General features: G+C 42.6%; 1 protein-coding gene across 4 annotated transcripts in view; it reads left to right on the plus strand.

Annotated features, from left to right (window-relative positions):
* The window catches only part of dlg5a (discs, large homolog 5a (Drosophila)), a 76,327-nt gene that overhangs the window by 42,446 nt on the left and 10,623 nt on the right, over positions 1 to 23,258 (plus strand). Inside the window, exons 9-27 of one of the 4 annotated variants that reach the window (XM_061689853.1) lie at positions 334 to 518; positions 595 to 720; positions 2,263 to 2,395; positions 6,401 to 6,528; positions 6,599 to 6,774; positions 7,638 to 7,741; positions 9,568 to 9,660; positions 11,597 to 12,619; positions 13,151 to 13,271; positions 13,373 to 13,517; positions 14,013 to 14,146; positions 14,257 to 14,346; positions 15,832 to 16,000; positions 16,450 to 16,527; positions 19,492 to 19,654; positions 19,757 to 19,890; positions 20,842 to 21,006; positions 21,100 to 21,283; positions 22,565 to 22,713. In XM_061689853.1, the coding sequence (XP_061545837.1) occupies positions 334 to 518; positions 595 to 720; positions 2,263 to 2,395; positions 6,401 to 6,528; positions 6,599 to 6,774; positions 7,638 to 7,741; positions 9,568 to 9,660; positions 11,597 to 12,619; positions 13,151 to 13,271; positions 13,373 to 13,517; positions 14,013 to 14,146; positions 14,257 to 14,346; positions 15,832 to 16,000; positions 16,450 to 16,527; positions 19,492 to 19,654; positions 19,757 to 19,890; positions 20,842 to 21,006; positions 21,100 to 21,283; positions 22,565 to 22,713 (3,500 nt within the window). The remainder of the gene's footprint in view (positions 1 to 333; positions 519 to 594; positions 721 to 2,262; positions 2,396 to 6,400; positions 6,529 to 6,598; positions 6,775 to 7,637; positions 7,742 to 9,567; positions 9,661 to 11,596; positions 12,620 to 13,150; positions 13,272 to 13,372; positions 13,518 to 14,012; positions 14,147 to 14,256; positions 14,347 to 15,831; positions 16,001 to 16,449; positions 16,528 to 19,491; positions 19,655 to 19,756; positions 19,891 to 20,841; positions 21,007 to 21,099; positions 21,284 to 22,564; positions 22,714 to 23,258) is intronic. The other 3 variants (XM_061689854.1, XM_061689856.1, XM_061689857.1) reach the window with 3 other exon arrangements.

Below are 23,258 nucleotides of genomic sequence, written 5' to 3' on the forward strand. Positions count from 1 at the left end.
ATTTGGCAAAAAAAGGCATCTTCTGTTTGATGATAGCAGTAGTTTTTTTTGTGAAAATGTAGACAGGAACATAGAGATTGCTAGGATTATTATCATCAGAAATTTTCACCAACAATAAAACATACTGTTAAATGAATACCTCCTTAACAGTGATCATCAAAATGGAGCATTATTATCTTTGTAAAAGCCACATTTTGCATATAGCTCTAATATTGGACTTCACTGGATTGCTCAAGTTGTACCAAATCTCATCACCAATGCTTGTTTACTTAAAATATAAGAAGTCAACAAGGAATGTGACATATGGCCCACTCATGAAATGTTCTCGTGCAGAAACAGGATTCGGCCACACTCGACATGGAGCGGGCCAATAAGGAGATTGAGATGCTTCGGAAACAGTATGAGGCCATGTCCCAGGAGCTGAAGGAGGCCACACAGGAGACTGAGGTGGCCAAATGTCGTCGGGACTGGGCCTTCCAAGAGCGGGACAAAATCGTCGCAGAAAGAGAGAGCATCAGGTGCGTCCACTGTGAGCTACGAGTTGTTATGAAGGCTTACCAGATGATACACAGTCACCCTTCTCTGCATCCACAGGACGCTGTGTGACAACCTGCGTCGGGAGCGAGACCGGGCGGTCAGCGATCTCGCAGACGCGCTGCGGAATCTGGACGACATGAGGAAGCAGAAGAACGACGCTTTGCGAGAGCTCAAAGAGATTAAGTGGGTTTCATGTCCTTGTGTTCACTTAATATGGGAAAATGGTGGAAAAGCTTATAGACTCGACAACCCAAGCAAAATCCTCCTCAGTTTGAGCGAGGACAGAACAATATGACCTCTCCCGATCCTTTCGTGCGACTGCGTTTGTTGTATTCATGTTGTGTCTTGCGTGAGGCTGGGTGTAAGCTCTAATATTGTGCCTTCAGATGCATGAGAGCGCGCACTCATTTATCTGGCGGCATTCGCACATGCCTAGATTAAAAATGTAATCCTGAAACACAACAGTTGGACAGTATTTGTCCTCTTTCTGCCTGTGAATGTCCATATGGCATGTAAAAGCTCCCTCTGCTGCCTGTAGTGTGAATAACAAAGACTGTTTGCAGTTTGGTGTTTTAAAGGTGATACCCCCAAGGCATCCGTCAGAAAGAGGATTTTTGGTTTGAGTATGCATTTGATTTCCTTAATGACAAAGCAGAAACCCATTTCCACAAAAACAAAACACAAATCTTTTAACATGTGATTACATGTTCTGTAATACAGTGATCCCTCGCTTATCGCGGGGGTTAGGTTCCGGACCACCCCCGCAATAAGTGAATTCCGCGATGTAGCATCCATATTTTATTATTATTATTATATTTTTTTTTTTACAGATTTTTTAAGTTGTATGACTCTCTTCAGTCCCACAATTATTGTTTCCATGACTCTTATTAACTCAGGAATATTTACTTTTCCATTACACACTTCTAATACTCTTAAACATACATATTAACATTTAAAATGAAGGTACTCACCATAAAAGTTGATGTCGATTGTACTGCGGAAAGAGCATTGCGGCTGTCTCCCAGATATTATTTTCGTCCTTAATTTATGAAGCGGACCGAAGATTCATTTATGCCATAATGGCTACCGACAGGCATAAACCTTGTGCCGGTCTGTCTTTTATTCAACTGGTCGAGAAATTCCATCTTTACTGCGAGATAGCTGCTACTGCTAGCATCTTGCTCTGCCGCTAACTGCCAACCAGGATGTACCTTGTTTGGGCGGCATTGTAGGGCTTGACATAAAGTATTGTAACGTCTTCCAATGATAAACAGCGAGACGCCAGTCCATTTATCTCACATTTTTCGATAACGTAACGAAACACCGTTACCGTGAAACTTACACCGTCAACAAAATCTCTCTCGGCTTCCCCACAGGCACGGAGAAGCGATGCGTTCAGAGACATTCTGAATTATCAGCGCTCAGCACAACGGAACATTTGTATTGTACTGTACAGGTGTTTCATTCCGTGTAATCTGTGTTTCAATAAATTGTCATTTGTTTTTTCCATGATTTAGCTAAAAAAAAAATGCCTAGATTAACACAGCAATTTAAAAAATATGTAATTATCAGCAATATGAATATGATTTTTAAAAATCCGTTATGCACTGAATCCGCAATAAGTGAACTGCAATATAGCGAGGGAACAGTACACACACAAAATATAGCTGATGTCTATTTTTATCCTCCACTGGCTGACCTCTGACTGTGTGTTGGTTCATAAAGGGAGAAAATGGAGGGACAGCTGGAGAAGGAGGCCCGCTTCTGTCAGCTCATGGCCCACAGCTCTCACGACTCGGCCATTGACACAGACTCCCTTGAGTGGGAGACTGAGGTGGTGGAATTTGAGAAGGACAGGGTAAGAGCAGCGACCAGTTTGGAATAAATTCAGAGGCTTTTTTTATTTCCAAATACAGGTCAATGGTTCCTCAATTAATGGCGGAGTACCGTACTTGTAAGCAAGTCACAGCGCGCCATATTCTATCACTAACCTATGCTAACACAAGAGTAAAGTCATAATTACTGTAAATATTTGTATGGAAAAAAACTAATCCTGTCCATTAATTACAAAACAATCACACAGAGTTGGCCTTTTTGTGCTCCTTGACGACTATTCTTACGCCGTTGTGCAAGCAAGTTCATTGCGTGCCGCCTGTAACCTCAAAACCGTGTATGTTGGGATGGCTGTATAACAAGGACTTCCTCTCCTGTGAAAATGGCAAGGTCAATGCCCCAAAAGTCCAACATGTTGTAGAAAGATACCTCAAAAGTCAAACAAAACTAGCGTTCAAACCATCAACATCTTAGAAATCCACTTGTGAAGAATTAACAAAACAGGTGTTTTATTTCTTTGGCTTTCTTTATGCCATCACAAAATGTTACTAGTGACGGATAAAGGGAAAAGTGTGACGATAACAATTGAACTGGAAGTGTTTGACTTAGAAGAAGTTGAAGCTTCTCAGGACAAAATGAGCACTTAATTAAATATCAATTACTGTAATTTCTCGTGTATAATGCACACCCATGTATAATACGCACACCCAAAGTTGACCTCAAAATTCTGGAAAACCCTTCTACCTATGTACAATGCATTTTTACAATGCATGATTTTGTTTCTACCCATATGATCAAAACATGATTATCTGTATTTTGTTAGTTTTTCCATTTTCTGAGCCACTTCTCCTCACAAGGCTCACGGGTGTGCTGGAGCCTATCCCAGCTATCATCGGGCAGGAGGCGGGGTACATCCTGAACTGGATGCCAGCCAATCGCAGGGCACATACAAACAAACAACCATTCACACTCACATTCACACCTACGGGCAATTTAGAGTTGTCAATGAACCTACCATGCATGTTTTTGGGATGTGGGAGGAAACCGGAGTGCCTGGAGAAAACCCACGCAGGCACAGGGAGAACATGCGAACTCCACACAGGCCGGGCCGGGGATTGAACGCCAATCCTCAGAATCAGAATAATCTTTGTCAAGTATGTCCAAAAAACACACAAGGAATTTGTCTCCGGTAATTGGAGCCGCTCTAGTATGACAAGCGACAGTCAATTGACAGAGAACACTTTTGAGACATAAAGACATTGAGACAAACAGTCACTGAGAGCACATAATACTTTCTTTTTTATTTACTTGCTCTGATTTTGAAATTCACAGCCCTACCTTTATTTAGTAAATGAGAAAACACACAGTTGTGCTCATATGTTTGATTACCCAGATAGAATTTGTAAGATGATTTTTTTATTTCTTTTGATGATTTCTTCTGCTTAGTTACTTTACTGATTACTTGATTTCAAAAGTAACTAAGTTAGGAAAAAGTAACTTTGTAGTTACTTTCAGCTTCTGCCTAGTGGCTGGAATATCACTTATCCACAGTACAAAAAAGCATGAGCTTAACTGTACCCATAACTCCGTAATGTACGCCCCACACGTTACAGAACGATGTCATCAATATGAACCAAGAACTTAAATATTTGTGTAGTTGAAGCCACATTAAATCAGCAACTTAGTGCAGATTTGACATGACAACACAGTACAGCAAGTACCTAAATGTAAACAAGCACAACATTCTTAGTAAACTTCTCAAATCTTAACTGATAGATAGATGGCTGCCGATTGTGGTCCATGAAGGCAATTGTGTGTGTGTGTGTGTGTGTGTGTGCGCGCGTGCGTGTACGTAATCGTGAAAGTGAGTGGTGGTTTGATATTGGGGGGATACACACACACACTGGAGCTGGAGCCTATCCCAGCTATCATCGGGCAGGAAGCGGGGTACACCCTGAACTGGTTGCCAGCCAATCGCAGTGTGGTGATAGTGAAACCGTGCGTTTCTTTGCACTTTTATGGTACTGCACCGTCCGTCACTGTGCATTGTAGAATCAACAATCACCTCCCAATCGCTTTCTTCTGCTTATTGAGAAAACAGCAGTCTTCATGATTGGTTAAATGCAATTGAATGACTGGAGTGCGATTATTATTTATTTATTTATTTATTTTTAATGACCAGCAGCCACAAATCAGTACTTAATGAGAGACACTCAAAAGTAACTATTGTTGGTTTGAAAAGGTAACTGTAGTCTGATTACTCTCCCGGGGAAAGTAACACGTTACTTTGCTCATTACTCAAAATGGCGGAATTTTGGAGTAAGGCGTTACCAGCATCACTGCTAAGAGCACAGTGGCCTCCATAATCCTTAAATGGAAGACGTTTGGGACGACCAGAACCCTTCCTAGAGCTGGCCGTCCGGCAAACTGACCAATCGGGTGAGAAGAGCCTTGGCGAGAGAGGTAAAGAAGAACCCAAAGATCACTGTGGCCGAGCTCCAGAGATGCAGTTGGGAGATTGGAGAAAGTTCTACAAAGTCAACCATCACTGCAGCCCTCCCACAGTCGGGCTTTATGGCAGAGTGGCCCGACAGAAGCCTCTCCTCCGTGCAAGACATGAAAGCCTGCATGGAGTTTGATTTAAAAAAAAAAAAAAAAAAAACACCTGAAGGACTCCAAGATGGTGAGAAATAAAATTCTCTGGTCTGATGAGACCAAGATAGAACTTTTTGGCCTTAATTCTAAGCGGTATGTGTGTGTAAAAAATTCTGCTCATCACCTGTCCAATACAGTCCCAACAGCTGCAGGGACAGGGACTGGTTGCAATCGAAGGTAAGATGAATAATGCCAAGTACAGGGATATCCTGGACGAAAATCTTCTCCAGAGTGCTCAGGACCTCAGACTAGGGCGGAGATTCACCTTCCAACAAGACAATGACCCTAAGCACACAGCTAAAATAATGGAGTGGCTTCAGAACTACCCAGTGACTGTTCTTGAATGGCCCAGCCTGAGCCCTGACTTTAACCCAATTGAGCGTCTCTGGAGAGACCTGAAAATGGCTCTCCACCAACTTCCACCATCCAACCTCACAGAACTGGAGAGGATCTGCAAGGAGGAATGGCAGAGGATCCCCAAATCCAGGCGTGAAAAACTTGTTTCAACATTCCCAAAAAGACTCATGGCTGTATTAGCTCAAAATGGTGCTTCTACTAAATACTGAGCAAAGGGTCTGAATACTTATGGCTGTGTTATATTTCAGCTTTTCTTTTTTTAATAAATCTGCAAAAACTTCAACAATTCATTTTTTCTGTCAATATGGGATGCTGAGTTTACGTTAATGGGGGAAACAAATGAACTCAAATGATTTTAGCAAATGGCTGCAATATAACAAAGAGTAAAACATTTAAGGGGGTCTGAATACTTTCTGTACCCACTGTATATGCAGTCATACATACCCCTGTCATATTGGAATGAAAGTGTAGGCTACACCTTGTTCATAACCTTTATGTGGCGGTGGCATATTAGAAGGAAATTGTACACCTTTCTCATAACCTCTAGGTGGCGGTGGCATATTGGAATGAAAGTGTACAGCATTTTCATAACCTCTAGATGGCGGCATACATTTATAGAATGTGGATGTTTTTTTTTCCATTTTGCCCTATACCTATGTATAATGTGCACTATTGACTTTAGACAATTTGGGGGATGGTGGGGTGCGCATTATACACAAGAAATTACAGTACATATGTTTTTTTAAGCAGATGCCATGATTATCATACAATTACTTAAAAGCTTAAAACTGATGAAACAGTAACAAAGTTCAAGATGCCATACCTCCTATGTACTCCCTATAAAATGCGACCAGGTGATAGTGTGGCTCTGCAATCACCTAATGTGCTCTCAATTAAGTGTGTCAAGCATCTTGAAAGGATGAGTAGTACTTTATTCTAGTTGTATTATAATGTTTAACTTGTCTTAATAGTTGTATTTGATAGTTATTGACAATTACTGATGTCATTATATTTACAGGACGACATGGACTTGAAGGCGCTTGGGTTTGATATTGCTGAAGGGGTAAACGATCCATATTTACCGGGAGACTGTGGAATATTTGTGACACGGGTGGACAAAGGAAGTATTGCAGACGGAAGGTTAAGGTGAGCAGTCAAATCTGGTAGCTTCCTGTTGACGTCCTGTAAGACTTCATGACTTCCTTTGCGCTTCTAGGGTGAATGACTGGTTACTGAAGATGAACGACATCGACCTGACCAACAAGGACAGGAAGCAAGTGATGAAGGCGGTCCTCAACGTTGGCGGGCTCATCAACATGGTGGTACGGAGGAGAAAGTCTCTTGGGGGAAGACTGCTCACTCCCGTTCACATCAACCTCATGGGGCACAAAGGTATACCGAGGCTAATATATTACTTCCTGGTGTTGTTTATTCAATACAGTGTTGGATGTCATGAGTTGTTATACTGTATTAATGTAGTTCTGTCATTGTCTTTTCTCCAAATTTGTCCAATTATTGGGACCTATAAAAGGGGATAATTTAAAAAGAAAAAAAAATCATCAGTTTAAACCTCGTTTTGGCTTGCGTTTCTTTTTAAGTCGCACCTATCTGCATGTTCTAAATGTAATGTCATTGGCTTTCATTTTGATCCTACACATTCAATCATTGGGCCATCTACGTGTCATTCATTACAGCAGCAGCATCAACTGGTCGTGATGGGTGCCCATAACCCGGGAGAACTGAAAGTGAAAATATATATAGCTGTAGAGATCACTATTAGTTATTCATCCATCCATCCATTTTCTGAGCCGCTTCTCCTCATTAGGGTCGTGGGCGTGCTGGAGCCTATCCCAGCTATCATTGGGCAGTTTTCCTTAAATGTATGGATTTAAAAAGAAGTAATCAGTGATAGATTTTGTTGAAAAGATTAATAGTAGTTTTAATGATCACAATTTGCAATCTGTTTTGGAGAGATATTGTTTTAAGTGATGTTCACACCCTGCGTCCAGACTGCAACTCAAGGGCGTGTGCGAGAAGCCCCCAATGGCTAATTTAACTGGACCTAAGAATCCCACCGTTGTTATACTGAAAGTAACTGAAAAGTCACACAGAAAAATAGTATGCATTACAATTCACAAAGAGACTAATATCGTAATACAACTAATTACTTTCAAAAGGCATTAACTATTGCGTTCCATTTTAAAAGACAATATAGATTCCATGAGTACTTTATTGTTATTTTCTCTTTGTTCCAGACAGCGGGATAGGTCTGGAGAACGGCGTGTTCGTCACAACAGTGGTCCAAGGCAGTCCAGCAGCCAGAGAGGGCACACTAACTGTTGGAGACAGACTGATCGCTGTGAGTTAAACACAAACTTTTCACAAAGACCTTTGTCTTTAAGTATATGCTGCCTTCTGTCACATCTATCGCACAGCATCTCGCTCAGGTTCCTTTGAGCTTTCTAATCCAGGCTTTATTCCATTCCAATCCACAGAACTCAGATAAAGTGGGATTCTGTTGAGTATGGAAAGTAGTGAGAGGGAAAAAATTAGGAAATTCTTCTTTTGATTCTTCTTTTGCTCACACTCACACACACACACACACACTCACGCTCACACATGCTCACACACACACTCACTCACACACACACACACACACACAGACACACACACAATACATAGGTAGGTTTGGGCATTGCTTGAATTTTAGCGATTCCGGTTCCAAACGATTCTCGATTCCAATTCTTTTAGGGGGCTGGGTCAAAAACGTTTGCATGGTTTAAATAAAGGGTGTCCAAATTACATACATTTTCTTCGCAGCCCGCAGCACTGTAGGACTGTAGGCATTGAAACTGGGAACCGAAATCTTTTAATTTGAACGATTCCGGGAGAACTGGAATGTTAGTCCCAGTTTCAATCGGTTCTCGATTCTCGATGCCCAACTCTATACATAGGTGAGATTGTCAAGAATGGAGCTTTGCCTCGCAAGCAAATGGACAATGTTAATTCACACACCATGAAACTACACAGTACTTTTACACTCAGAAGGACATGCTCACTGTTTAGGAGGGTATTCAGCAAATACAGGAGCACTAATAAATAAGATAAATGCAGTGGTGCCTTTAGATACAAGTTTAGTTTGTTCAGTGACCACGCTCGTAACTCAGAATGCTTGGATCTCAAATCATCCTTTATTTTATTAGAATTCTTCACTATTTACCAAAGTGCTGCTTGTTGTGAAGTGATTTGAGTTCACTGCATCTCTCAAATGTTTGTTTGTGCGTCAAAGAAAACAAATCAGCAGAACGAAGGCTCGTAACGTGAACAACTCGTGAGTCAGGTCACTTGTATCTCAAGGCATCAGTGTAGTGATTTTGGTCATTTGCAGGGACATTGCTTGGTTGCAACAGCCTTATCAACAGTCATGGCATTAATGGTGCCAACACAAACAATGGAGTAAAAATGTTAACATGTTAAATAAAAAAAAAATATTAACACAGTCACATTTAAAGTCAGAAAAATTAAAGGTGCAGGCAAAAATAACAAAAACAAGAAATTCAGTTTAACACATGTCTTTATTGCACCAGTCAGATTTACAATCTGGCAATATTGAAGGTTTCATATTTGATCTTGCTTCAGTTAATGTTGGTCACAGCGTGTCCCGTTCTGTCTCAATTGTACAAAACTTACAGTAATTGTTTGTAAAAAGATGGCCGATTCACGGACAGAAAAAAACGCTTGAATGTCGGACCCTTATGCCCGGAAGCCAGAGATACTTTTCACTGCCTGATAAAAATGTATTCATCTCCTTGCTCAGACCCATTTTAATCTTGGTTTGATGAAATCCACCCTTGCTATTTCTTATCTCTGACCGTCTATTTCTACAATCCCTCTCAAGTCAATCCCATTGTGATGGAAATGGGAAGATTGCGGCGTGATGGCCCTACGCGCTGAAAAGTGCTGGCCTAGATTTCCTTTGCTCTCCCCCCCCCGACCGCCGCTGACAAAGAGTTCTCTTCTGTGCCTTTCAAGCCCCAGGCATTGCTGTGTCACCCGCGTTGCATCTCTTTCAGCCACGCTGTCATCCACAACAAAGACACACCTGACAGGGGAAAATCACCCCAAAAAGTGCACCGCCTTTACGAAGAAGGACCTGTCCTTATTTCTGTCGTCTCCTCTCCCCAGATAAACGGCATCGCTCTGGATAACAAGTCTGTGACAGAGTGCGAGGCCTTGTTGAAGAACTGCAGGGAGTCTCTCAGCCTCTCTCTAATGAAGGTGGGCCACACGCTCTCTCTGAGCTTCTTTTTGGCTTCTTTTCCTGCCACCTTCAAAGAATATTCTTCCTACTTTTTTTCTTGCCCTACATTGCAGTTTACTAAGTGGGTCTGGTGAAAAGTACAACCTTTTATTTGAAGCATTTTTTGATAATAGGGGTTCATCCATTTTCATTGTTACTTCCACTAAGCACCAAGTTGTTTTGTGGTCAAAGAAAGACACCATTACATTTTGATATTCATCCAAGAATTTATTTTTCATAGTTAAAATTCTAATTTAGGCAGCATTGTGATGTAGTGTAACACATTTGCATCACAGTAAGGAAGTTCTGAGTTTGACTCTCAGCTCTCGCCTTCTAGTTTAATGTTCTCCCTGTGCTTGTGCTATTCTCCAGATACTCCAGCGTCCCCCCCAAATTTAAAAAACATGCATGTTAGGTTCAGTAAAGACTAAATAGCCCATTGATGTGAATGATGTGAATGGTTGTTTCTCTACACGTATGTGCCCTACGATTGGCTGTCGACCAGTCCAGGGTGTACCCCGCTTGTTGTTCAAACTCAGCTTGGATAGGTTCCAGCTCACCCTCCACCCAAATGAGGACAACAAGCGCTATAGAAAATAGATGGGAAATTACGATTCATAGAATATGGCAGACTCTAAATTTATTGCGACCTGCAGGACTGGAAAGGAGCATACATGGTAGCTGCTTAAAGGTGCCATATTTTACCAAACCAATTTTTTCTTGTATTTGGGATATAATATTGGCTCTGTTGTGCCTCAGTAAACAAGTGAAATATGAATTGAAAATCTCCACGTAATCCAGAGTTCCAGTTTTTCTGCCGACAACGCCTGAAATCGGGTCATTCGAGTTTCTTGAGCTTATACATGTCACTAGCTAAGATCTCCACCTACCTCTCCGATCCTGAGCCAGCACTGTCAACATAACAAACACGTGTGCGCTCACAAGTGGGTTTTCTACAAGGCAATAACAAATATGAAAACCTTGAAATAATATTTCTAAATATAAATGTAGCGGCACGGTGAACGACTGGTTAGAGCGTCTGCCTCACAGTTCTGAGGACCGGGGTTTCCATTCATCATCCATTGTCTGAGCCGCTTCTCCTCACTAGGGTCGCGGGCGTGGTGGAGCCTATCCCAGCTATCTGAGGGCGAGAGGTGGGGTACACCCTGAACTGGTCGCCAGTCAATCGCAGGGCACATATAAACAAACAACCATTCGCACCCACATTCACACCTACGGCAATTTAGAGTCCTCAAATATCCTACCACACATGTTTTTGGGATGTGGGAGGAAACCGGAGTGCCCAGAGAAAACCCACGCAGGCACGAGGAGAACATGGAAACTCCGAACAGGCGAGGCCGGGACTTGAACCCAAGTCCTCAGAACTGTGAGGCAGATGTGCTAACAAGTCACCCACCGTGCTGCCAATACTGAAGATATTAATAATAATGTAAAGTAATAAGAAACAATATTGCAGTAGCTAAGCTGGGAGGGTAGAATACACCTGTATTTGGCATTATTATTTGTCCTTGGCAGAGATCTTTGCTCAAACGTCTGTTGATTGTGGAGGCCTGAAAAGGATGATTAAATGATGACCGTGCGCTCTTACGTATTTCGTAAGCATTGACACATTGATTAAATATCAACATTTTAGGAATCTACAACAAATATCTCAATCAAATGATGTGAGATTTTGGAGTTATCTTGGACGGCAAAAGTTTAATTTGGATCTGATACCGAAAATGCATTTGGGATCAATGTCAACACGTTTTTCTCAAATCTTAACCAATTAGGTCGTTTTTTGTTTTGCTTTTGTACGATCTTAACTTTTGTTTCCTTGAAATGAAGGAATTTAGATGATCTTGCCATTCAATTCATTTATATTTCATTTATGTTTTTCTTTCTGCCTCGCAGTTCTTTCCTCACAGTACATCCGGCCAGAACATCTTTGAGAGTCTGCGTGACTCATCGGAGAAATCCAATGGGCGCATTCACCTCTCCGAGATCCACTCTCGGAACAGCCGCAACCTGAAACACAACAGCTCAACGCAGACAGACATTTTCTGCCCCGACATTGGGAGCAGCGGCACGAGCGGCATCTCCGGTGAGAGGAGGAAGCACCGAGGGGAACCCGATGAGCTTTACGGGAACATGGGCAAACCCTTCTCCATGGGTTCTCTTCACGCCACGAGCCTGCAGCCGGCATCCGACTTGTGCACCGGCCGCTATGGCCCCAGCGCCTTCCATGAGTGCTTTCCTTACTCAAAGGCGCCATCCTCCTTGCCGTTCGACCCCGTCTCCGCACCCGACTGTCTCACCATGGAAGCGGACCAGGACAGGAAGCACAGTGGAGGAACGTGGCCCAAGATGGTGGTGGGAGGCATGTCAGTCGCACTGGGTAACAGCAGTCCAGTCCCAGCAACGGCGCAGCTCTCCATCTATAAGTCTCCCAAGCAGAGGAAGTCCATCTTTGACGCGGACACCTTCAAACGCCCTGAGACGCCCTCCTCTAAGTTGGAATACATGGCAGCCAATCAGATAGCGGTGGCCACAGTGTCGCACTCCCCCCAGCCCTCAAAGACAGACTCCCTATCCTCGTCCTCCACTCCCACCCCGACCCCACCGACACCACCCACCCGCAGCGACTCCTTCAAGTTCAAACACAAACATCAGAGCAGCTCCGCGTCCGACTGCACCATCACGTCTGACGGAAAAGGCGATGCTGCAGTCTCTGCGGTGACAGGCGAGCGGGAGCGAGACAGGAACGGGAACCACTACTTCCTGGATGGCAAAGTCCTGACCTCTAGGAAATCGTGCGACGAGGACATTGGGCGAACCAGAAGCGAGGAGCCTGAAGTGAAAAGGCCACGCCCTAAATCCGCCCCCGCCCTTCGCCGCAGGATGACGCCACAGACCATCACTCTTCCTGCATTCCAGGTTAGTCCGTTAAGTGAATTCAAACCCAGATAGATAACTGTCACTGTGTAGTCAATCACTGCTTTCAAACGAATCATGCCCCTTCCTTCTGATAGATCAATAACTTGTTTATTAAAGAGACGCTATGTTGTTTAGAGGTGTGGGCCCTCAAAATAGAGACACATTTTGCATCCTCCCAGCTGGCCAAAGCCTGCATTTTTTTTTTTTTTTTTGTGAGAATTTACGGCCCCTTCAGAGTTGTGCCAGAGGACTTTGCCTTTTGAGCCAGCATGTCGGCGTGATCGATAGTTCTGCACTAACACCTACCACCCAGCCTGGGAGCTGACTCACTCCCCTGGGCTCAGACAGCCAGGAAGCCAAGAAGTAGACAGCCCCTGGAGCACAAAAGCTCTCACAGTGGAGATAAACGTTTATTTTAAGGTACCACAATGTCATGCTGTCTTTTTTCGCTGTGGTGTTTCTTCCCAATTCTTAATGGTGTTTTCTACCCTAAAGGGGACAACACTAACCTGATCCTGTCATCCGTCACAGAGCTACTCTAATGACGAGCATTCACCAGAGCCTCGGGACATGCTGCGATCCTCCCCCAGCCGCTCCCATCGGCACAGCGTCGGCTTTGTGCCCACCGTCTACAACGGCAGCCTCCCACCCAGTGAGTTTTTCGAACACTTCATCTCAAACCTCACCATCATACAACCACACTCAGCCCCCCCTTGTTCCTCTTTTTGACATGGCATCTTTTCTTTTGTTAAGATTCGGCCCACAGGGGTCTGTCTCCGTGCCCTGCCGTGACAGCCGTGATGAGGAATCCCGTGTACACGGTGCGCAGCCATCGTGTTCATACCAATAACTGCCCATCAGTTGCCTCCCAGATCTGTCACCAGCATGCGCCCACCAGGTAATCTCCTTCCTACCACTTCCTGTTTCTTTCTCCCAAATCAGGGGCTGCATCCCGGCTTACCCAGTAGCATCAACCTAATATGGAAAAAAGAAAAGATCTTTGATTGGGCCAACAAAAAAACCCCCAAAAAACAGGAAAACAAGGCCTAATTGATTGGCAACCTTCACCATGTGATGTCATCAGCCTTCTAATGCAGCTTCTGAAATGGGACATATTTATTGTGTTAAAAGTGCTTTACAACAAGTCTTCTCAGTGTTCCTTCTTTGGCTTCTCCTGATGACTAATAGTTTCAAATGAGTCTGTTCCGCAAAGGGCAAAAGCATATAATTAAATTCAGTTAGTGTTGGTTCGCTTTAATGTTTTACAGTGGCGATCTGGGTCAGCCCATCAATTTAATTCACTGTGAAATATGTTGCATATTCATATAATTGTATAAGCATTGTATGCATAATTTCATTTCCGAAGGCCTAATCCCCCTTTTCCCTTTGCCAGCCCTCAACATCAGGGTCGCCTGAGCCTGGATCTTAGCCAGCAGAAGCGGGGTGGCGAATACGCCGAATCCTCATCGTCACGAAGCAGCCGAGCGTCACACGGTACACACTCACTGCCCTCCAGCACACGACTCGGTCAGTCTGGCACGCATGCACGCACACGTGAAAGTTACACACTCGCTTGTCACGTTCTGTTTTGGGGTGTTGCCCCCTTTCATTCTTCTGTCATCTCACTTCGACTGCAGGTTCTTATAATAATGTCCAGTACCGGGCTGAGAGGATCAAGATCCCTTCTACTCCCCGCTACCCTCGATCTATGCTTGGGTCAGACAGAGGTACGGCCCTCATCAGTAAAGTAGCACTTTACTATCAAAAAGTATCAAAACACTTAAAATCTGTAGCAAAAGGTTACATGATTTCAGGCTTTCTGGGCACGAAGCTGTTTAAACTGAATCCATTTTTACGTTAACAAAATAAATCCCCCGTTATCACTCCCAATTGTCTATCAAACATAATGCAAGTTTAAGTTGCTTGTGTTTTGACTTCCAAACATATTTCTCAGCAAGGGAATAAAACATGGCAGCTGGGTTAGCTGATGCCTTCCTGTGTAGGGGATGCATGTTCTTCCCATTCTTAAGTTTTTCCTGGGTACTCTGGCTTCCCTCCCACACTCCAAAGCCGTGTATGTTAGGTTGATTGAAGACTGATTGTCCTTCGGTGTGAATGTGAGTTTGATCCTTGTTCGTCAATATGTGCCCTGCGATTGACTGGCGACCAGTCCATGGTGTACTCACTCAGAGTCAGCTGAGATAGGCTCCAACTCGCCTACGAACCATGGAATAAAGTACCAATATGTACAAATGGCCTAATTCATTAGGTACATGTTCACATGCGCATGAGGGTAACATCCTTCGCATGAAATGTGAATACGATACAAGATACTGTAGCTTCAATATAATGCCACTGTTTACATTCATACTGTCAGAGAATTATTAAGAATGTGTGTATTACTCTGTTCCGTCCCGTTGAATGGTGGCATATATATAAAAATAGAAACAATTATCACTCACTACAAGCCACAATCATAGTGTCGGCAGAGAGTCCTTACTTTCAGATGGTGCCGAGATATGATGCTTCAAGGTTAAAAATGGCGCACAATTAACTAGTATGCAAAGCGGTGTAAGGATGTGCCATAACATACTCAAATAGGCACGTTCATTATTTTATGGCCTAGAAGTCCTTTTCATACAAATATTTCCAGTGTCCATTCTGTGATTTGCATGAACGTTTTCTGTTTTTGTCAAGTGTAGGAGACTTAAAGATTACGTTAAATTTTGTTATGAATGTTTTTTAACCTTTTCGATGCCATTTTCGCTCTCCCTATGTTTAATTGTGGGACCACATACAAGAAGGAAGACAAATTTAAGTGGCAGGCCTTAATTTTTATTTAAATTTTTTCCCTAAATCAGTCAAGAAGACAAATTGCACTCTGGCACTAATTTGAACACTTGTGGAAGTGTAACATCAAGGTGAGGATAACGCTTAAGTTTTGCTTCTACAAGACCACATGGAGCTTGAACATTTTTGGCGGGAGATGTGGGGTTATGAGGAGATTTTATGCAGTGTGTCTAAACAAAAGAGCTGAGGTTCAGTGAGATTTTTGGCCGTGTTTGGTTTTCTTGGTAATGTTGTAAATCCAGTGAGTCGAGGGTGGTGTGACATGACAACTGTGGTCACACAATGTATTGTGCATCGTATTTGCATGCAAGGTGTCAGTGTTCCATTTGCTTGTCTCACCTCCCATGTGCTTTTAAACGCAGGCTCCCTCTCGCATTCGGAGTGCAGCAGCCCCAGCCTCATCACACCGCCGCAGTCGCCACTCAACCTGGAGACGTCGTCCTTCGCCAGCAACCAATCACAAGGCTCCATTTCCACTTTACCTCGCATCTCGGTCAGCCCAGTGCCAATCAGCGAGCGCAGGAAGGACAGGTATGAAGGCGCGCGGCTGTCAAATCCCGTCTGGTTGGCATGTCTGCACTACTCTAATGCTTCTTGATGTTTTTGAGTCTGCTGTCAAGTTGATTAGAGCGCCCAGTTTTGTGGGACTACGCTGAGTAAAAGAGATGTAGCAGGGTGAGTGATGGAGAGGGTGATAACAAGGATAATCTCTAACGCTTGCCATAGAGATGCTCTTCGAAGATTCCAAAGGTGTTGCCAAGCAACAGGTCCATCACTCAGTGCTAATGTGGCCCCTCAGTGACATTAAGTATGGCTGTCTCCTGTGCTTATCACTTGCTTCTCTTGTGTCCTTAACATTGTTTATCTCATTTGGCACGACAGCAGCCTTCAGTGATCACACGTGTGTTACTGCCTCACTATGATGTGTGTGTCGTCCTCTCTTATCTGCCTCCCGCTTTTGCGCCACGTCCCGTTTCCAGATCTCTTTACCGTAACCGATCTTTTCTAAGGATTCCTCTAGCTGCGAGGCCGAGGTTCTCCTCTCTCAGGAGCCTCAGGTTCGTTCTGCCTCACGGCGCTGCCGGCAATGCATCGCCAGGCAAAGGCCACCCCCACCCCACCCCACCACCCAGTTCCTTCTAACCGAGCCCCTGTCGTTCACCTGCTTATCTGCTGTTGGGCATATGCCGTGGAAAGAGGCAGAAAATCCTAAGACCCAAATGGAATGCAAAAGAAGATTTTATGATGCATTTTACCAATCAGAGAATGCTTACTTTTTTAGATTGCAAGTCGTCTGCATGCTACATTGGAACACCACGAGAGGAAGGCCCTGGTTATATACACTTGGTTCGAATATACAGTGGTACCTCAACTTACGAGTAACCCGACCTGACTTATGAGTTGTTTGAGATACAAGCTGTTGCTTGTCGAGTTTCGTCTTGAGTTGCGAGCAAAGATTTAACGTACAAGGACTTGCATAGCTATGGTGGCAGCAAGCTTTACAAGCAGCAAACTAGCATTTATGTCGCAATATAATTACAAAGATTTAAACAACATATTTGAACAGAAGCAGAAGCAGTACATGCAGACAGAGCATACAGCAATATTCACACACTCATATATTCTTTATGCAAAATATTATTGTTGCAGCTTGGATGCTGTGTCAAACAAATCTCAGTTTAGTATGTGTATGTATTATACTGTCCCCTGGTGGCCAAGGCGCAGTCTTTACATTCTTTTTAATTATGTTTGGGGCATTGGAACGGATTAATTTAATTTCTATTAACTTAAATGGGAGAGAGACGATTTGAGGTGTGAGTATTTTAAGTTGCAAGCATGGTCATGGAACAAATTTAACTCATAAGTCAAGGCACCACTGTACTATATCATTTTATATACAACCCCAATTCCAATGAAGTATGGACGCTGTGTTAAATAAAAACAGAATACAATGATTTGCAAATCATGTTCGACCTATATTTAATTGAATCCACTACAAATACAAGATATTTAATGTTCAAACTGATAAACGTTATTGTTTTTAGCAAATAATCATTAACTTAGAATTTTATGGCTGCAACACTTCCCAAAAAAGATGGGACAGGGTCATGTTTACCACTGTGTTACATGACCTTTTCTTTTAACAACATTCAATAAACGTTTGCGGACTGAGGACATTAATTGTTGAAGCTTTGATGGTGGAATTCTTTCCCATTCTTGCTTGATGTACAGCTTCAGTTGTTTAGCAGTCCAGGGTCTCCGTTGTCGTATTTTACGCTTCATAATGCGCCATATATATATATGTGTGTGTGTGTGTATATATATATATGTGTATATATATATATATATATATACACATATATATGTTCACTCGAGACTGCACATGCTGTTAGCAACAAGGGTAAAAGTGTGTGTGCGTTTGTGTGTTTTGGTTCCGTCTGCACTTGTCCTCCTCCACATGGGGGAAATCCCTCTCAGATATTGCATGTGAGGTCCACATTGTCAATATGCATGCATGTATATTGGCTGGAAGCCTAGTGATCCTGCAGTGTGTATGTTCTGCAACGGAATTATTAGTATTACTCAACCTTGAGCTTTTGGGCTTGGTCATGTCTGTCCGCCACTCTGTTTGGCCCTCGTCGCTGGCTGCTAATCCATCCCTCTGATCTTCCTTCATGGAATTGTGTGCCATGCTCAATGCCCATTTGTCATGAAGACACAAAAAATTCATGCCAATCCCGCTTCATATTGAAGGATTAAATGCACATACACACCACTCTCTCAACCTTTTGGGTTTCCTCCTGGTCACTAAACAGGAATTTGACAAACACATTTTAGGAAAACAGGTAGTTGATGCATTTCCTCAAATGGTGACATCCACTTTAATAGACACCATACCTCAAATAATCACTGGATGTGTTTTCCACCTGAGAAAATTAAGGTCTCACTTTAGTTAGATGCCTCCTTTTTTTCCTCAGGAAAAAAAAACAGATGTCATTGTGTAGCTTCAGTTACAGTACACACAGGAATCTATAAAGATGAAGTTCACAGTGCAGTTTAACGGAAAAGCGTGTCAGCTCACAACAAAAGTTGTATTTTTTTCAGGGGTATAAGAAATAAAGGCATAAAAAATATTTCCAATTAAAAGATATATATGAATTGTTTGATAATATTGAAATATTCATCCAATAATGACCACAACCAATGGTCATATTTAGTCCATAAGAGTTTTTAAAGTTGATCGAAGTCTTTAAAAAGGTACATTTGGCTCTGTTAAAAAAACTGCAAGTACACTCGTATCATTTGTGTAAAATGGCAACAAATGTTGGCAATATTAAATATGGAAAATGTTTTGTACAAGGGTTATCATAACTAAAACAGGCATGTTAGGTAATTCAGAATCAGAATCATCTTTATTTGCCAAGTATGTCCAAAAAACACACAAGGAATTTGTCTCCGGTAGTTGGAGCCGCTCTAGTACGACAACAGACAGTCAACAGACAGAGAACACTTTTGAGACATAAAGACATTGACAAAAAAAAAAAGTCACTAAGCAGTAAAGGGTTGCTAGTTATCTGGTAATGCTGTTACTTTTATTTTTATTTTTTTTGACAATTGTGCAAAAAGATGCAGAGTCCTCTCGCACTTCGAGCAGTTCGAATGACTAATATCGCAATAGTCCGGTGCAATGACCATTGTGCAAAGGGCGCCGAGACTTCAAGGAGTGTATGCGGTTTAAAGTGACGAGTAGTGCGATCATCTGGGAGAATGTTGGTTGTGCAAATGTTGCAGATACATTGAAGACTACATTCTCTATAGGCGTGAATGTGGGTTGTTTTTTATGTTCCCTGTGATTGGCTGGTGACCAGTCCAGGTCAGCTGGGATTGGTGCCAATGTTTGAGGAAATGCACTACTTTTGATGTGAATTTAGGGAAGTAAACATCAACATCACCTACTTTGACAATCCTGGCCCTTTTCTTCCTTTGTGCAATATTTCAGAAACTTTGTGCTTTCCTTGCAGGCCTTACCTGGAGGAACCCCGCAACGTCATTGTGCATAAAGGTGCCGAGCCTCTGGGCATCTCCATTGTGAGCGGGGATAACGGTGGTATCTTTGTCTCTAAAGTTACTGGAGGTAGCATCGCCCACCAGGCAGGACTGGAGTATGGGGACCAGTTACTGGAAGTAAGAACATAAATAGCTTTGTCGTCCGATAGCACCGGTACACCTCATGATATACCCATAGAGTGTTGGTCGTTTTGAACCCAATTGAATCCTTCTCATCAGTTCAATGGCATCAACTTGCGTAACGCTACGGAGCAGCAGGCTCGCCTCATCATTGGCCAGCAGTGCGACACCATCACCATCATGGCCCAGTACAACCCACACATGTACCAGCTGGGCAACCACTCTCGCTCCAGGTAGCACACTTGTGTCTATACCTCCTCAGCCACGGTTTTACCTCAATTTTGACTAGCCCCAAATGTTTTCCACAGTTTATTTTTTAGATTTACTTTTTATGCAGTAAGGGAAGTTGGTGCATTTGCATTATGCTAACATTTTCAACCACAATGACCCTGAGGAAGGCTTTGAAGCGGTAATTGCCTACTCACTACTTAAGAGGTGGATTCTGATTATTTAAGAAAAATATATTCATATTATATATTTTATATTCAAAATTATATACAGTATATTATTTATATGCTTATAAATTATAGATTTGATTTTATTTTTTACTAGATGTTCATTGTCATCATCACCCTTCAATCGTGTTGGTTGGCTGGGAGATATCACACTTTATAGATTGGATCTCAATGAATTTTAATATTGTGAAAAATTACGTAATTTCAGTAGTTTAATTCAAAAAATGCAAATTGTGTACATAGATTCACAGTGACAGAGTGAAATACAGTATTTGATAGAATGTTTTTACAACGGAACATAACCTTTATTAGTCCCACAAGTGGGAAATTTGCAAATAATATATTTGCAGAATATTACATATGAAACAATCAATGATTTTGTAGTAAGTTTTGAAAAGTATCCTACGTGATCTTCTGCGTATGTATCCTATGCGTTTAACTCTTTGAATTGCCCTACTGGACAGAGATAAATGAACTTTATCATATTCTTATGTAACGAGATGCATTTCCATTTTGGCTCAAGTTACCATAGGTTTCCTTGCCCTACTATAGGGCTCTATATACTGTATTGAGTGTTAAGTATAAAGCCTACAAAATATGTGTTCTACATATCGTTCATTCCCACTTTATCTGATTATGATAATGTGATATTTTATCACAATAAACCGTGTTGGTTGTAGTCTTTTTATTTTTTTATTTTTATTTTTAATGGACAATATTTTGTTGCAGCTCCCGTCTCGAGCCAGTCAGAACTCAGTCAACACCGCAGGACAGCGGCGCCGCCACTCCGGAAAATCACTGCGCCGTTGATACGCTCAGCGAACAGGACGAGGGCACCCTCACGCCATCCTCGAAACAAACCACGCCCACCACCAGCCCCCGAAACTATGCCAGGTAAATACAATTGCTCCCCTGAGCATAAAAGGAGTAAAGTGCAAAACTATCATTGGTCACACCACGCCACTATCTGTATCTGTTGCCTCCCAGAATGCACTCTGAAGGAAACAACAAGCCGGGAGAGGCAAGGTTGGTGACGGTGCACCGGCCCGGGGTGGAGGTGGGAGTCACCTTGTGTGGAGGAAATCTGCGGGGCGTCTACATAGACAGTCTGGATGAGGACAGTCCTGCCAGAGGGACTGACAGCCTGCTTCCTGGCGACCTCATTCTGGAGGTATGGCTATTTCTTAACTGTTACAAATTAAGGGTCTGATTTACCAAAGGTTTGTGCATACAAAAACTGCCGCAAACTTGTTTGCGCATGCAAACAGATATAAACATTAATTAACTAACTCAGCGCAACCAGGATTGCTTCTGCCAAACCCATTAAATTGCCGCGCAGTTCATTAATTGTTCCATGGTGAAAACCGTCAGCACTTCCTAAATTAAAAACAACTTTTTTAAAAAACGTGGTCTCCACCACTTTTACCCTTGTTGCTAACAGCGTGTGCAGTCTAGAGTGAACATGCAATTTGGCGTCCGTTACTGGCGATCTTATTAAAGTTCTTGTTCATTATAGTGCACTTACATGTAAAAAGGGAGGGTGGGGATGGCGTGTTGTCATCAATTCTGACTGGCGGTAGAGGGTGGAGATACATTTCACAGCTTGGTGATAAAAGCTTCTTTTAACCCTTGTACTTCTATACTTTGTCTTGTGGTGTTTTCTAGAACAATAACTGAAAAATATAATTAGAACAATACCTGAAAAATAATGGTAATGACAACTACGGAACTAAAAAAAGGAAACTTCTTGAAAGTGATTCTCGGCAAGCAACAGCCATTTTCTGTGAGAAAGTTGTGAGCAGATTTGGCATTTAAAACAGTCCAAAATGTCAAAGTTTAAACGTTAAAAAAAAATATATATATATATATATTTGCATTGGAAGATTTCCAATATCGTATTGTGTCACTTGGGAGCAGAAAATTGGAATTGTCACTTGAACCATTCAGTGTAAATTCAGCATCCTAGATTGGATGGTGTTGGAATTTCGAAGGTCTTCTGAGTTGAAACATCATGTCTACTGTGGATTTCCAACACCAGTTCAAGAGCTGGAGTGGCAATATCTTAAAAGACAATTTGCCTCCTGGCATTCCGCAAATGTTGTCATAACTTTTGAGTTTTCATTGAGCTCCCCTCTCAGCGTTCTTTTATTCTACTTGGGTGACGTACGTGCGAAACATCAAATCATAATAATGAAGCATTCCTAGTGTGCTCCCTCCACCTCTAAATGGAGCTGCTTCATGGCATCATCATGCAGTTCAATCACCCTTTCTGTCCTTCAAGCTTCCCTCCTGTTTGCTTTCTTCCTCGCTGGCAGCCAAAATCAATATGACGCCCCTTTAATTCAGCTGAAACCTTATGTCGCCCACATAAGATGGCACAAATGATTTCTCAGAGAAGTGCACACTACCAGTAATAACACTGCTTTTATTTTGTCCCTGGCTCATTTTGCAGTATAACTCGGTGAATATGAAGGACAAGACGGCAGAGGAAGTCTACGTGGAGATGTTGAAGCCGGCTGAGACGGTCACATTCAAGGTGCAGCATCGGCCGGATGACTTCAACGTACTCAAAGACGTTCCAGGAGATGGCTTTTATATTAGGTACTGGCACAATTCGCACATTAATTTCCCCAAGTATCCTTGTGTGTGTCCACATTGCTGTTAATAGAACAGCCACCGGAGTGGGTGGCCCTTGGACAAGCAGGGATCTTTCTCATCTAACCAATTACGTCCCAGAACGTCTCTGTGATTCCAAATGTCCAATTTAGGTTACCGCAACTCTACTCTGCGCACGCACTTCACCACCGACAGCCTTTTTTTAAGTTAGCTCTCAGCCTTTTCTGGGTCATTATTAGAACATTGCCCAGTGGAACACTGGGATGCGGGCCGGATTTGTTTCAAATTTGAAAAAGTATTTTCCCGTTTGAATTCATGAAACTGAAATGAAATTGATCGCTTACAGAGTTAAACTGTCGGCAATACATATATATTAGGCATTGCTTCACACAGTCTCACTCTCTTACTACATATGGATTGGAGGTGTGTCACGCTGCGCCGTTCTTTTCTCTCTCTCTCGTTCTCTCAGCTTCATGCATGTCACGTCACGCGACTGAGAGCACTTCCGGTTCTACAGTGCTAAGTTTCAA

This window comes from Phycodurus eques, chromosome 11 (assembly GCF_024500275.1).
Source record: "Phycodurus eques isolate BA_2022a chromosome 11, UOR_Pequ_1.1, whole genome shotgun sequence".
Taxonomy (NCBI): Eukaryota; Metazoa; Chordata; class Actinopteri; order Syngnathiformes; family Syngnathidae; genus Phycodurus; species Phycodurus eques.